A 15,172-nucleotide genomic window follows, 5' to 3' on the forward strand; every position below is an offset into this window, starting at 1 on the left:
CTGCGGGCACGGCTGCGCGACGCCGCCCGCGGCATGTTCGCCTTCGGCTACGACAGCTACATGCAGCACGCCTTCCCCAGCGACGAGCTCGACCCCCTGCACTGCTGCGGCCGCGGGCCCGACCGCGACGACCCGTGAGTGGGGCGGGGGGGCCGGGCTCCGGGAGGGGGGGGCTCCGGAGTCGGTTCCGCCTCTGCCGCTCCGAGCGGCGTCTCCGCGTTCCTGGAGCAGCCCGGGAGCGCCGCTCCCTCCCTGTGCCGCCGTCTGTCCTTCCTGCGGGCTTCCGTCCCGCTGTCCGACCCGACCCCGACCCTTTCGTGGCGCACGGCGTCGGGCCGTCGCCTCTCATCCCGAAGCCCCTGCCTGACTTCCCATCGCGTGGCAGCGCCCCGGAGCTCTGCTGGCCGTCGTGCCCGACGCCTGGCTCTTGTTTTACAGCTCCAATCTGAACATCAACGATGTCTTAGGAAACTACTCGCTAACGCTGATAGATGCACTGGATACCCTAGCGGTGAGTTGCCAAAATACTTGGGTTTTATTCCCACGTTCACGTCTGGACGGAACAGGAATTGCCCCAAAGAAATGTTAATTAGTGAGGAGGAAGGTCCTGCTGTCACAGATGAGAGCAGTAAGGGGCAGCAGGGAACGAACCGAGGCATGCAGCAGCATCTGTGATATCTTCTCCAGCCCTCAGGTATCTCCTAACCCTTAGCTAACCTTCACAGACTTTAATCTGTCCTTCAGAGACTTTAATGGCTTCAATAACTGTGCTTCTGCTGTATGATAGAGCTTCAGAGTTACTGCAGAGCCCGCTTGAGCTAAATTGAATCAAAAGCTCAGGAAGGAGGTTCAGAAGGTTAGCTGGAAGGAACAAACTGAATTTTGCAAATTAATTGGAAGGTATGCTAATGTAACTGAGATATAATGCCAGAGAGCATTCATGATGCTAGTTACAGTCTAAGGGCAGTGACTTAACGGGATGTGGTCATGACTTTCTGAAGGGTTGCAGTCAGGTGGATGAGAGGTTTTGAGAGACATGAGAAACTCCAGATGCCCTGGGAAGTATGGGCGTCTGATCTGTTCTGCTCAGCTGTCAGCAGTGGAAATGAGGCTAGGAAAGTGGAAGTCTGTCACTGTTTGTATGCTGGTTAATTCCCAGGTGAGGGAAACTGAGAATCAGAACTAGCACAGAGCTTCTTCTAGAATGCTTATGGAACTGCAGGTGTCATTTGCAGAGCATTTGAATTGAGGTGGCATTATGGTTGTGAGTGACTGCTGTTAGGTAGTACTTTAGAACAGATTTTTGCAGGGAAGAGGTAAAGGATAAAATGGTGGTATAGCAATGCATTAATTTATTTGATGACCTCTTGAAGGTGGTCTTGCTAGGTCCATGAACGATACTGATAGAGTCCTTTACTCTGAGGCTGAACTTTGACCACAGTGGAAGGAAAAAAAGGCCGAACCCAAAGCAGCCCCCGCTGTCCAACAACAATAACTTCTTGTTTTAAACGCACTTTTAAATGTCTTGTAACGGGCAGTGTCTGGGAAGTCTATTAGCAGGAGCTGGAAGGCCTCTGTTCAGGATCTGCGTAACGTGAGTGTTGGTCTAAAATGTGTGCTTGCCGTTTTTTCATTTTCCATCTTCTTTTGAAGCAGTGATTATACTTAATAACAATAATACTTTTTATTTATTTATATAAAAGGTAATGGGAAATTCCTCCGAATTCCAGAAGGCTGTGAAGTTGGTGATTGACACAGTTTCATTTGACAAAGACTCCACAGTCCAGGTTTTTGAGGCAACCATCAGGTACGTAGCTCTAAACCAGAACCTGGCTTAAAGGCTCGGTGTGTGTATGCTACAGATCCAAAACAAAATCACTGGTAAGGATTTCTTTGGTAGCCTTTAGTACGTAATTGTTCCTTGGCTAAGTTTTTTTCTAAGCATGCTATGAAAGTGTTGCATCTCTCCATGTTGAATATTATTTTAGTGAGTCACGTGTGCTGTGATGCAGTGGTAGTTTCAGCTGTCTTCGGCTTTCAGCCTGCTACTTTCTGTCGTTCATCTTGCAGCAGACTCAGCTCTGTGCACCACAGACAACCCGACTGATGAGTTTGCATGTTTTGATCATCCTCCGTGGATCTTCTGTTTGCTTTCAGTTTTGTTTCGGATGAAAAACAGAACTTGCCTGCCTTAGAGATGGGTTTAAAATAGTGTCTGATACTGAATGGTTTCGTTATTTGAACAGCGACCTTGATCTGTTTATTTAATTGCTGCTTAACTTCACTAGGATTTTTTTGGGGGGGAATATTAGGTTTATATATCAAACTTAATGTCATTTGCAGCAGTAAAAAAAAAAAAAAGAGGGGAATTGATCTGTGCTTAGACTTGGTAGGCTGAAGTGTGCTCCTGGGTGAGGTGAATTTTGCAGAACAAGATCTTGAGATTTCTGCAGATGGCAAAACCAGCGTGACTTCTGGATGTTACCACTAACAAACAGTGGTGGAAAAAGCAGATCTCTTTCTGTAGTGTCTGTGAGGAGCAGAAAGCAGTGCTTCTGTTAAATGTGTTGCTGGTGAGGGTTTAGCTGAAGAATCAGGCTCAGATTAGATTTAAAACCTGGAGCTCTTTTCCTTTTCCAATAGGGTTTTGGGCAGCCTGCTTTCTGCCCACATAATAATTACAGATGCCAAACAGCCTTTTGGTGACATGACCATTAAGGATTATGACAACGAACTGCTACACATGGCTCATGACCTAGCAGTGAGACTGCTCCCAGCATTTGAGAACACCAAAACTGGGATTCCATATCCTCGGGTAAGCGAGCACGTCGACGTAGTGTGGAGGGAACTTAGAAGCAGCAGCTCTCCTGGCCTGCAGCTGAAGTTCTGTGCCCAGCTCGTGCAGCTGAGCTTTCTGGCCTGCACTGAGTTACACTGAAATGGGGCGTGTGGAGGAACTGCGCTAAGCTGTGGTGAAATGAATGGTATAAAAGTTGTTCCTCGTGTCTAGTAAACATTTTCTTCAGGCTGTTTCCTGTGGGTCAATAGTCATTTGTTTCCATGCTGTCTGGCTAGGACGTGCCCTGCCCTGTGCTTTCCACAGTAACAAACAGTGCTGTCAGTGAGGTGGTTGACAAGAAGTACAGCAAAGGCAAATAGTCTGGGAAGATACCTGTGCTGGAGACTTGGTACTAAAATAGAATAACAAGGCTGAAATAATTGCTGTGTTGGGCTTGGATTTTGTCATTGTCTGGAGTGCTGCTCCCTGAGTACTGCAGAATACTACACACACCTGAATGCGGCATCTTCTGCTTTTAAACACTCAATGCATGAGAAAAGAGACGTAAGTTCTAGTAGAAGAGCTCTCAGCTATAAAACTAATCAGCCCTTGCCTTACTGGTCTGAATTTGTGGGTACAGCAGCAATGCTTTTCTTCCAGACGCATCAGGCGTTAGGAGCGTGAGCTTTCACTTCTGCTCAGTGTGGGTAAGGCAGCTGATGGTGGTGTAACCTCCCTTCAGCATTTGTGCCATAGGGAAGTTGAGGAGCGTAGAAACTCTTGACTTAAGGAGTGCTGAAGTAGGGAAAGGAGTGCTTGCATCACTCCTGGGAAAACCTGAACACTTAGCAGGAGTGATGAAAGAGTGCCTTGAAATTTGGAAAGGTTAGCTAGTGTAAGAGTAACAAAAAGGAGGATTTCCCACTGTAAGGGTGATATTATAAAGCTGGAAGATGAATTTCAGGAATTTCCCAGGCTGGATGTGGCTCTGGGCAGCCTGGTCTGGTGGTTGGTGACCCTGCACACAGCAGGGGGGTTGGAACTAGATGATCACTGTGGTCCTATTCAACCCAGGCCATCCTATGGTTCTATGAATTATTCGGCCGAGCGGCGCTATGCCGGCTTCTGGGGCACTGCAAAAATCAATCAAGAAAGGCCTTATAATAAATGCAAGGCTGCAGGTCAGAGCACAGCTTCGTGAGGTGCAGTTGCCTCGTTGCTGTTAGCACTTCCTCTGCTTTACAGGTCAACCTGAAGAAGGGAGTTCCTCCAAACAGCAATAATGAAACTTGCACTGCAGGAGCCGGTTCCTTGTTGGTGGAGTTTGGTATTCTGAGCAGGCTGCTGGGCGATTCCACGTTTGAGTGGGTGGCCAGGAGAGCTGTCAAAGCACTCTGGAGTCTCAGGAGTAACAACACTGGACTGCTAGGTAATCTCTGAGGTGCAGCTGTATTGTCTGGCTGTATGTTTTAAGCAGCCTCAGTCTCCTGTATTAGAATGCTGCCACTCCACAGGTTTCATTCGTGTATTAAAGACTTTGTTGATCTGTTGCATCTGTAGCTGTTAAGTCATGCTCTCCTTGTGCTTTCTGTTGGCTTAGTAGCACTTTACAATTTCATTAGACAAATGGATTGTGAGAGTCCTTCGGGCATGGGTTTCCAAAGACAAAATTTTCATTAACCTGAGAAATGAACCAGGAGGTCTGCATTTCTTTTTCTGTTAATATGGTTGAGATTGATACTTAAAACAAGAGCAGGTGTATTCCAGCTCCTGGGATGAATGCACTGTAACACTTACATTGAATGTAATCTGTTTATTCCTCCTACGGCTTTCTGGAAGTTTTGTATTCTGAAGGTCCTGTTTCTGATTTGTTTTGTTTTTTTTCTCTGATGCATTGAAGGATGTTAGACTAAAGCTTTTGTCTGTTCTATCAGGAAATGTTGTGAATATTCAAACTGGCCATTGGGTTGGAAAGCAGAGTGGCTTGGGAGCAGGATCAGATTCGTTTTATGAGTACCTCCTGAAGTCCTACATCCTCTTTGGAGAGAAGGAAGACTTAGAGATGTTCATTGATGCTTATCAGAACATTCAGAACCACTTAAGAAGGGGGTATGTTACTTCATATGAGTTTCATTTCTCTAAACACATAAATATTCGAGTAAGATATGATGGCTTATATAATGTTTGGTCATCCTCTAGAAAATTTTTGTTCTCTTCTTCAAAGAAGAAAACCTTATTTTTGTGGTAGTCACTGTGGAAAGAAAGCTATGGTCTGTATGGCATTGTTGGTGCAAAGAAGCTGAGCTGGTTACCATCCAAATCAGTAAACCCTAGGCTGAGAGAAGGCTGTAGAACTGTGAAGGAAATGTATTAAATTAACTAATGTAGTGCTTCTTAAGGCCTGATCTTACCTACTGTGCTTCTTGGTAGGGATTCTGCTGACATAGCTGAAGGATATGATGCACATAAATACATTTTCTGAGATCTGGATGGACTTGTTTGTGCTTTTCATAATGTCTTTGAGCCTGGCACTGACTAACTGCAGCTTGTTCTGTTTGCTGTTGGCATTGCTGAAAGTTAAACACGCATTGTGTTCTCATAAAGCAGTGAACATTTACACGTGCTTATTGTTACTTGGCAGTCGAGAAGCTTGCAATGAAGGTGAAGGTGACCCGCCTTTGTATGTGAATGTAAACATGTTCACTGGACAGCTGATGAACACCTGGATTGACTCTTTGCAAGCCTTTTTTCCTGGACTACAGGTAAAGCAGACTTTATTTCTTTTAAAGACTGAGCGATGCAGTGGGCATGTTCTCAGAGAGGCTCGTTCTAATCCTAGCCTGTCAGTGAGGCTGAGCATCGACCAGATGAGCTTTAACCCACGGCTTTGAACTGGCTGTTCTGGTAAGAGAGAGCTCTAGGACAGCTCAGCCTCTGTGCTGGAATAACACTGCTCCAGTTCAGCATTACACTGCTGGGAGGCTTGGCCTGCTTTACGTGAGCTTTGAGATGCTTTGTAACTTACTCATGTAACCTCAGTGCTTGTATGTGTGTGTGAGGGCAGTGTTTCACTATAGGCGTTCTTATACACAGAGAGCAGTTTGCTGGCCTTCAGTATTAAGCATGCATGTTTACTGCTGTTGTCATACCTAGGTGTTGATAGGAGACGTAGAAGATGCTATTTGTCTCCATGCCTTTTATTATGCCATATGGAAACGATATGGAGCTCTCCCAGAAAGATACAACTGGCAATTGCAAGCACCGGATGTTCCCTTTTACCCACTGAGGCCAGAGTTAGTGGAATCCACGTATCTTCTTTACCAGGTACTTTGTTATTCCGAGCCTACAGCTCGTGTGTTGGCAGAGATGACTTTCTTCAGTCACTTTTTCCCCCCTGCAGTCCCTGCTGTGTGCTGAGCCACTAGAACTTAGTGGTTCTGTATCTGCACTTCTTGCACAGAGGTCTCTGTTTCGGTGGTTGATTGTTATGTTATGTAGTTGCTATGTTGCTTGCTTTGAAAAGAGCCTTTTTAATACATAAAGCAAAAGCCAGACTAAACACCCCGCTGAAGAATAGCTGGCAGATTTTTACACAGAAGAGACCTTGTGACTTCTTAATAGAAATCACTGAGGTAAATGTAATTGCTTTCTCTGCTGTGTTGTCCAGGCACGGTCTCTGGCAGCAGATGCAGTAAACTGAAATGGCTTTCTGGCTGGAGGAAAGCTATCAGAGCTTGACTTTATGACAAGTTTTACTGCATTCTTGCACAGAGTAATCTAAGTCATGTTCCCATAAAGATAAGGATACTGTAACACGTGAGAATCTGATACTGCTGTGCCTTTAAGTGCTACTTTTACAAGATTTCAAAAATTCTGACTCTGCCCGTGTTTTTCTTCCTTATTTAGGCCACAAAGAACCCATTTTACCTTCATGTGGGAATGGATATTCTACAGAGTCTGGAAAAATACACAAAAGCGAAGTCAGTCTTCAGTGTTCTTTGCCTTCTCTCACTGCTATATATGTATCTATTTTATATAAATACTCTATAGAACCCAATCTGCTAAATGGAGGTAAACCAGAAAACCCGATTCCCCGTGAAAACCACAAGTGATTATTTATGAATTGAACAATTATATTTCTCATTTGAAAATGAAGTTTATTGTCCAGTAACGAATTTGTAGCCTTCAGAATTCTACAGCTACTCTTTAAAATCTGTTATTGATGATCAGTTGGCAAAAACTGGTAACATTATTTTCCTAAGGCTCCTGCAAGGGTAATTCTCACCTCGTGGGCCTGTGTTGTTTAAGTAGCTGGTAACATGGCCTGTAAGCTGTGCTGCTGCACATCAGCTTTCTTTTCCAGCCAGCAGCAGGGAATCCTGCACATCTGTTATGTATATCTGAACTTCTTGAAGGAATCGAGGGCAGGATGGTGGATCTTTGTTTAGCTGTGAGGGTTTGCTTTGCTTTCACAGACAAGTCTGCAGTAGCTGTAATGTCACATAAAATGGTGATGTTCTGAAGTTAGGTGGGATTTGGATGCTGTGTAGGGGTATGGCTGAAAGAATGGTAAGTGTGCTGTGTGATGGCTTGCAGCTTCATCCAGAAAAGTAGTAGGTAGCTCAGCAGCAAACCTTTTCTTGAGAGCAGGCTTCCAGGACCGTGTCTCTCATGTACTCACTGTGGGGAAATGACCCGTTTATGCAGGTAATTGGAGAGCTTGCTTCTTTGGGAGGTGCTGTTAGTAAGTCTGCACAGTGCCAGTCTCATCAGGGTACCAGAAATGTCAGTGCTTCCTGATAAGAGACTTGTTTTGTTTTAACCTAACCCCAGTGCTTTGGAATGGTCTGAAGTTGAGAGGTATTTAGGGAGTTCTTCTAAGCCCAAACTAAACTTAAATCTTGCAGGTGTGGCTATGCTACATTACACCATGTGGTGGAGAAGACAAAAGAAGATCGAATGGAGAGCTTTTTTCTCAGTGAAACATGTAAATATTTGTACCTGGTATGTATGTAATCATTTCACAGTTACTCTCTTGCAAGTTTTGTGCACAAACACACCAGGAGGGCTGAAACTGTTAGAAACTGTGCTGGGCTCTGGGCAACCCGGGGTATTTAAGTGGCAGTGTGCAACTCCTTTCTTTGACCCCACTCTAATCCTGGAGGTTTGGGCAGCTGCCTGGGCTCGCTGTGCTGAAATGAAAGAGCTGGCAGCTCTTTCAGGGTTGGAAGCTGCAAGGAAAGGGAGCAGGACTGAAGGTGGCTGCAGCTCAGCTGAGTTGCTGCTCGTAGCCTTTTTAGATGAATAGCAGCAGCCCTTCAGTTACTCTCTATCAGACTTTGGCAGTCATAGGAGAGAAAACATTTGAGCCAACACGGCTTAAGCTACTGTTCTCAATGTCCTTTATTATAAAAAAATGTGTGACTGAATAGCAAGAGTGGAATGCCAACTTAAAAATGTCTGCGTAGAAGGACATACAGCATAGAAAAATAAGGGCAGTTGAAGTTGTACGAGAAGTTTTGCTCTCTTAACTCCTGAAATATTAAAACTGTTTCTTCCTGGTCGCTTTGACAGTAGTTGGCCACTAAAAAGCACACTTTTCATGTGATCCTTCAGATGCGTGACTGTGTGATCTGATGCATGTGACTGTGCTTTTTAACTTCTTAATGGGGGAACTTGAAAAACGTGCACACTTAATTTACTCAATTCAGCTCCGTCTCTCTCTTCTTTAGTTGTTTGATGAAGACAATCCAGTGCATAAGTCTGGAAATAAATATATGTTTACTACTGAGGGACACATTGTGTCTGTGGATGAACGTTTTCGGAACTCGCTGTGGCAGGATATCCTCCCTGGGGAAGAGGACAGCACAGAAAAAGTTAAACCTAATGAATTAAAGGCCGTCAACTTCAGTTCTAATGTAAGGTTCCTGGTGGTGTTACTGCAGGGCTGTGTGCTGGGCTGGGTTAGGCAGCTGAAGAATAGCTTGGAGGTGGTACTGCAGGGTTCTGCTTTGTTTCCTATGTAAGCTTTAAATAGCCAAGCAGCTCCTTTGTTAAAACAAACCCTTGAGCGTGGAAATGAACAGGTTAGGCAGTGTGAGAGGGATAATGTTGAAGGTGAATCCTGTCCTCTTTTGAGTATTTTGCAGTAAGAAGTTTCTTCTTAGTTCATTTTGATATTTTTCCCTTCCACTTTTCCTTGCCCTTAAAGTTTTCCTTTGTTGCTGTGATGGGGAGGGAAAAGAGCAGAGGGTGTGACATAAATAAAGGTGATTTCTCTTGAACAGGAATTGACTGAGTACAGAAGTATGGGTCCATTGCCTATCAACAACCAAAATATGTTTTTAATTCACGTGTTTTTAAGTCTCTGCTGGTAGCTTCTAGCATGGTTCTTTCTTCCTCCCTCCCTCTGTCCTCCAGAAAAGGAGCATTTTATAAAAAAAAAAAAACCAAAAAACAAAACTTTCACAGTTGTCGTAGTGAAGGAAGTATTGATTGAATACCAAGCTGCAGTAGTTTGGCTTGTATTTGGAAACTTGCAGCTTGCTCTGAAGAAATGCTTGCTGTTTGCTGATGTTTGTGCTGCAAGTCTGTAAAGGGAGGGAGAGAAAGCACTGAAAGTGCTGCTGGTTACAACTTTCTGTACTGGGAAGAAGGCTGTGGTCATCAATGCTGAAATGACTGCTGTATCAAAAGAGGACATGAATGGCATTGACCGTTGGCAGGTTTTATTCTTAAAAATATTCTCATTTTGTTAACAGTGTAACAGAGTTCCGGATGAGAGGAGATATTTGCTGCCATTGAAGAGCAACTACATGAGACAGATCGATCGGATGGTGGGCTTGATCTGAATGGTTCTTCAGAGTAACTTTTGTCATATGTCAGGAAGAGCATGGGATCTGGCTCTGGACGTTCCTCTTCAGCTACACGGCTGTGTGTGTGTGTGCTGAGTCAGTGGGTGTCCCTGTGCTTGTTAGTTTTCAATGATGGACGTGAAGGGAGATTTAATTCCCTTACGAGTTCAGTCTTCTGAACTACGGAAACTCCATGTGCCACCCAAATAGAGATCTCTTGTTTTAAGACTTCCTATGAAAAATGTTGAAAATGAAGGCTGGATATACTTCAGAAAAGGAAAAAGGAAAAAATTGGCATGTGCCACTTAGCTACCTCTCTGTAGCTGCATTACAGATTTCCCTTTGGAAAAGGGAGGGTCAGGTATTTAATTTGAAATGATTGTGGGATTGGGGAAGGAATGGGAAAGTGCAATTTCTAACACCAAGTTTAATTATGGGGTTATTCTGACCAGCAATACACAATCTGAAGTACTTCTCAGGTAGGGACCCACTGGCAGTGGGTTTTGGCTAAAACAAAAATGTTCTGTGTTGAACAGTATCTTGAAAAGATAGCTCTTGGTCACATCAGAAGCTGTCAGTATAGTCATGAGATCCCTCATGTGCACGGTCAAATAGAGCTGTGCAGTCACAAGGGCTGTAGCTACAGAAACCAGTAATAACACAAATTTGGTGCCTTCTTTTGTAAGGGAGTGCGGGGTGGGGTAGGGAGGAGGGGGGGGTAAAACTTCAAAGCCACTCAGCTGTGGAAGCAGCTAACTTCCAGTCCCAGTGGCTGCCATGTGCCTGGTGCCTCTTCCAGAGAGATGCTGAGAACTGCTGTCAGTCTGTGCAGAACAAAGTGGTTCACATTCCTTACAGCATTAATGTGTTAGTGCCTTATGTTTTCCTCAGTGGCAGGAAAAACTGAGCTTACCTGGGAGGAGGGATGGAGGATTTCTGAATAGCTAGTTAAAATAGGCAGTTGGTCCCGAAGTAATTTAAAAAGTAATTTGCATCTGAGACAACTTCGAAAGAACTTTTAAAACAGCGCAGCTGCTGTTCCCATCCCAAAGAATACTTCTGGGTTTGTTTTCTATCACTGTAATTGGTAAAGGGGCCATCTCTGCATCATCCTAAGGCAGGAGTCAGTGAGAGGTGCGAGCTCATCCTTCTGTCACGAGGCACTTTGGTCCGTGCCATCAGAGCTGCACCGTGCCTGCGGTGCTGACCACAATGCTGCAGTGCACTGCAGGCTGTGCCTTTGGGTTCCAGTGGGAAAACTGCTGGTGCTTCATCCCACCGTCTTCAATTGCAGCTCAGCTACATTTGAGGAATAGCAAGGTATGAATTTTCAGGAGGAAGGCAGCGCTGTTGTGAGGGATGAGAGCAAGCTGAGGCCAAGCAACTTAGTCCAGTGACGGCTTTTTCCAGTGGCTCCTCATTGCTTACGTGCTTTTTAGATGCTGCTGCTGGCTGCAGTTGAAGCAATCGAAGGTTATTGTTGGGTTCATTGTTTTTAAATTAAGGCTTAAAATAAGGGCAAACTTGATCTGCTGTATTTTCACCTTTTTATGATAACATCTGTTTTCGTAAGCCATATATTGCAACTCAGAACATTTCTAATAAATATGAAGTTAGTGCTTAAGAGGTTTTGCTTGCATCTTTTAGTGTGCAGATGCATCTCAGGGACCTCATTGTAGAACCTTTTATTCCACGATAGCTGGATCTTGCATTCAGGCAAAAAAAATATATATATTCCTGTCTTTCTGGTTTTAATGAATGTGTTTTAATAGGGGTTTTGGAGGTAGAGGGAAGTATGTTAAGATTTCCCAAAGCTTTGCAATAGAATCAGTTGCCTTGCTATCTTAGGCAGCCGGCAATTCCAGCTCCTTCAGAATTGGCTTTGCAAACAGCGTTCAGTTGCCTGAATCAAAGCAGAACACAAATTCAGTGTTAATATCCAAACGTATTGGGAATGGTTCTCCTTCACCAGTAAGCACTGACTTTGTGAACACGTACAGAAGTGTGGGAGGATGAATAAAGGGAGTGCATTCTGCCTTCTGCAGGAGAGAGACAGCAGAAATGCCTGGGGTTTCTGACATGCTGCAGGGTCAGACCTGGTTGTGCTCGGTAATGTGGGAGCAAAGCACAGCGTTCTGGAACTTTCCATTTCAAATCGGTGTAGCAGATGCCAGCGCTGGCGTCGCCCTGGGTGTGCTGGGGATGTTTCTGGTGGTGGTTTTTCCCCACGTGGCAGTGGAGCTCTCTGGATGTCATTACGCATCGTGCAGTTCCCTCTGTGTTTTGTGCCTTCTGAAAAGCCTGAGCCCTGGTCAGGGCTCCAGCTGAGTGTTCTGCACCAAAGTCTGTTCCAGAGTTTTCCCCAGGGAAGCACAGGGCTGTGATGAAGTTGCACAATATCCTACCACCTTGCTTTTCACTTCTCGTGTGTGCCAGGAACAGTGAAAGTCGATGTGCAGTGGGAGCAGAGTGGGCAGGAATTGCACCTTTCAGCCCGCAGTCACTTGGGCCATTCGTTGCAGTGCCAGCTCACGGATGGGCAGCTTCTCATTAGAAACAGTGCTGCAATTTGTGCTGCCAAGGTGAGCCAGTGGCTGTCATCCCACAGGAGCATTCCTTCCTACTGGGAGGCTGGTTCTGGTACGTGGTGGGAGGTTTGTGTTCTTCAAGGAGCCAGCTTTTCTCTTTTGGAATAAAGAACAAGTGTTCTGAGATACTTCACTCTGTAATGGCAGGGCACATGCTATGCACTAATATGGGTATTTTTAAAATCAATGGTAAATGAAATTGGTAACACTGCTGGAATAACTTGCTGAAACATTTTGTATTTCTTGATATAATGTGCAATACAAATTTTTTCTAATTAAAGATACAGTGTATGCTTAATTGTTGTTTTTCAACAGAGTATTTAATTGCGGATGAGGAACTTTTAAGAGGACCAAATGAGCTTTTGTGAAATGTCCGAAGTTTTCAAAACTGAGCTTCAATTTTAAAGTTTTGCATTAAAAATGATGTATTTGACCACTTCTAGCTGTGTTTTTCTGTAGTTGTTGTAAGTTCATCGTAAAGCTTACGTGTCATCTCCCAAAGAGAGGGAAAGATGAGTTGGAGTGTTTGTACCTCATCATTGCTGCTCACCAAACAGGAGAAGTTCAGGAGGTGAAGGTGGGCTGGGGGAAGCAATGAGTAAAGGGAAGCAGGGCTGGGATCTGTTCAAGCAGGTTTGGGGCTCCTGGTGAAATTCTCTGCAGTTTGACCTGTCTGAAGAGCTCCAGGCATCAGTAAAGTAATAAAGTCCTAAATCAGCACTCCACCTGTGTGCCACAAACAGAGTAGGCTGGGCATTCAGGTTTAATGAACCAGCCTCAGCCACGAAGTCACTGCCCAAAGCACTGCTGTTACAGTGAGCAGCACAGGACTGTGCTCAGACCAAGCTGTCTGCTGGCTGCCTGGGGAGCTCTGCCCAACCCAGAGCTTAGCAGTTCTTTTTTGCCAAGGATAACTCGGTTCTGTCTGTGCCTCAGACCTTTTTAGCTCAGGAACACGTAATTGAGGTGTGCAAGAAATAACGTTTATTTTCCCTGTAGGAGCTTAAAGGCACTTTGCAGCCACATCCTCGCAGTAACACACGGGAAGTTAATGGCTTGCAGAAGCAGTTGCTGGCCGGTGGAGGCTTTTTTTGCCAGCTCCATCTGCCTTGGTTACTGGACAAGGTATTTATATGCGCTGCATTTTCATCTAGGGGAGATTGAGGGCTGGCTCTGTGCTGCAGGAAGACTGGAAGTAACCACAAAGCAGCTCCTTCACCTCCCACCACCCTGGTTTCCCTGGCTATTGCCTGGAGGGGCAGCCTTTGCTGAGTGCAGTGATTTGGTGTGGGGTGAAGGAAGGCAGCGTGGTGGCACTGAGCTGATCCCTGTGAGCAGGTAATGGGCTGTGGCTGAGCACTGCATGCTGCTGTCTCCCAACACCTTTCTGCTGGTCCACGGAGGACCCAGTGCAGGTTCTGGATGCTCTGCTGCCCTTCCCTGTGGTTGCCCATTTACAGGTGGTGTCGCTGCCCCAAGCAGCTATTGGCTGTATTGACCATGTTCCTTGTCATCTCTTCCCCCTTATCTGCTGTGGAGAGTTGGGTCACTGTGTTACAGCTCTGGAATGAGACTGCTTTGACTGGAGCTTCTCTTAGGTCTGCATTGCCCTTGTCTGTGTTCTGGCAGGTTTGTATGTGAGAGTGTATGATAGGGCCTCTAAAGCTTGAAAGCGTGTATGACAGCTCAGGGCATTTTATAGGGTAAAATACATCAAGCAAACCCGGTGTGACAGCTAAAAGAGGTGACTTGTGAGGTGTGGTGGGAGGGCTGAAAGCTTTGGGTTCCAGCATCCTTAGGCCGCTGTAGATCTGATCGGCTTCCACAAGAGACCACTCTTGTGCCACTGTTTGGAAATGCGGCTGTTCTACAGCAGGAAAACAAAAGTAATGTCTTCTGGGTGCAGCGTTTGAAAGTGCAGTTGCCTCGTTTTGGTGAGCGCTGTTCCTCCTTTAGGTGGAGCTGCAAAGCGTTAAGGAGAAACGAGCAGGAAAAGCAAAACCGTTTTCTGCTGTGAGATGGTCCCGGCAGCACTGTGCGGCAAAATCTCCTCTTCCAATTCATGGAGGTGTTTTCCTTCCTCCTTGCTTAAAACTTCTTGTTTTCTTTTTCTTTTTTTTTTTCCTTTTGAGCCTGGGGAATCTGAGAGGTCTTTTCCAGCCTTCATGATGCCATTGTTCACCCATGGCTCCCTTTATCCCAAGCAGCTTTCAGTCCTGCACTGACACACGTGGGCAGAGCGAGGATGGCTCTGTGCTACGGGGAGGGAGGAGATGCATTCAGAACTCCAGAAATGAAAATGCAGATAATAACGTCTTTATTCGTAATGTGAAAATGTAGCTTTTCATTTCTGTTGACAAAAAATGAGAGGTTTTTGAGGATTACAGTACCTGGGGTTGTACTGCGACCGATACGACTCAAATGAGTATCCGAACTTTTTGAACCAAGGAGGGGATTTTGTCACCAGTGCTGTGCTGAGACAACCCAACAGCTGCTGTCTGTGAGCACACAATGGCCCAGGCACGGTGAGCTGTGGTTTCAGGGCTGCCCAGGGCTGTGCCAGGTCCTGGCAGCTCAGCATTGGCTGCACCTCTGCCTGTTGGCTGTGGCTGTTAGCAGGCAGGTGGAGGTTTCTGCAGGGCCAGGCTGTCAGGGTGTGTTGGAAAACCAGAAGGGTTGGGGTGCTCCATGGGACATCACTGCCCCTTCGTGCACACCTTGGTCTGCGCTGCTGCTGTGCTGATCACAGAAATCCTGGAGGCTTTAGGGCACAAACCCAGTGCTGGTTCTTGCGTCCAGAGCTGGAGTGCTGCGGTGGGGTCAAGATGGACCCGCATTGAGGCCATCACCCCTCCTGCACCCGGGGCTGCCCTGGTGTGTAGAGCAGGGCCGAGCAGCCCATCCTCTCCTTGCCACCATCTGTAGCTTAGCACTGGGAAGCTTTCAGCAAT

At 45.7% G+C, this 15,172-nt stretch overlaps 1 protein-coding gene across 1 annotated transcript in view; it reads left to right on the forward strand.

Moving 5' to 3' along the window:
- The window catches only part of EDEM1 (ER degradation enhancing alpha-mannosidase like protein 1), a 12,972-nt gene extending 315 nt beyond the window's left edge, over window positions 1-12,657 (forward strand). The window contains exons 2-13 of the mRNA XM_010718767.3: window positions 3-134; window positions 439-511; window positions 1,704-1,807; window positions 2,644-2,815; window positions 4,025-4,208; window positions 4,714-4,888; window positions 5,421-5,541; window positions 5,933-6,103; window positions 6,686-6,759; window positions 7,687-7,783; window positions 8,512-8,697; window positions 9,541-12,657. Coding sequence (XP_010717069.1) covers window positions 3-134; window positions 439-511; window positions 1,704-1,807; window positions 2,644-2,815; window positions 4,025-4,208; window positions 4,714-4,888; window positions 5,421-5,541; window positions 5,933-6,103; window positions 6,686-6,759; window positions 7,687-7,783; window positions 8,512-8,697; window positions 9,541-9,630 — 1,579 coding nt within the window. The 3' untranslated portion in view covers window positions 9,631-12,657. The remainder of the gene's footprint in view (window positions 1-2; window positions 135-438; window positions 512-1,703; window positions 1,808-2,643; window positions 2,816-4,024; window positions 4,209-4,713; window positions 4,889-5,420; window positions 5,542-5,932; window positions 6,104-6,685; window positions 6,760-7,686; window positions 7,784-8,511; window positions 8,698-9,540) is intronic.
- The last annotated feature ends 2,515 nt before the right edge of the window (window positions 12,658-15,172 follow it).

This window comes from Meleagris gallopavo, chromosome 14 (assembly GCF_000146605.3).
Source record: "Meleagris gallopavo isolate NT-WF06-2002-E0010 breed Aviagen turkey brand Nicholas breeding stock chromosome 14, Turkey_5.1, whole genome shotgun sequence".
NCBI classification, from domain to species: Eukaryota; Metazoa; Chordata; class Aves; order Galliformes; family Phasianidae; genus Meleagris; species Meleagris gallopavo.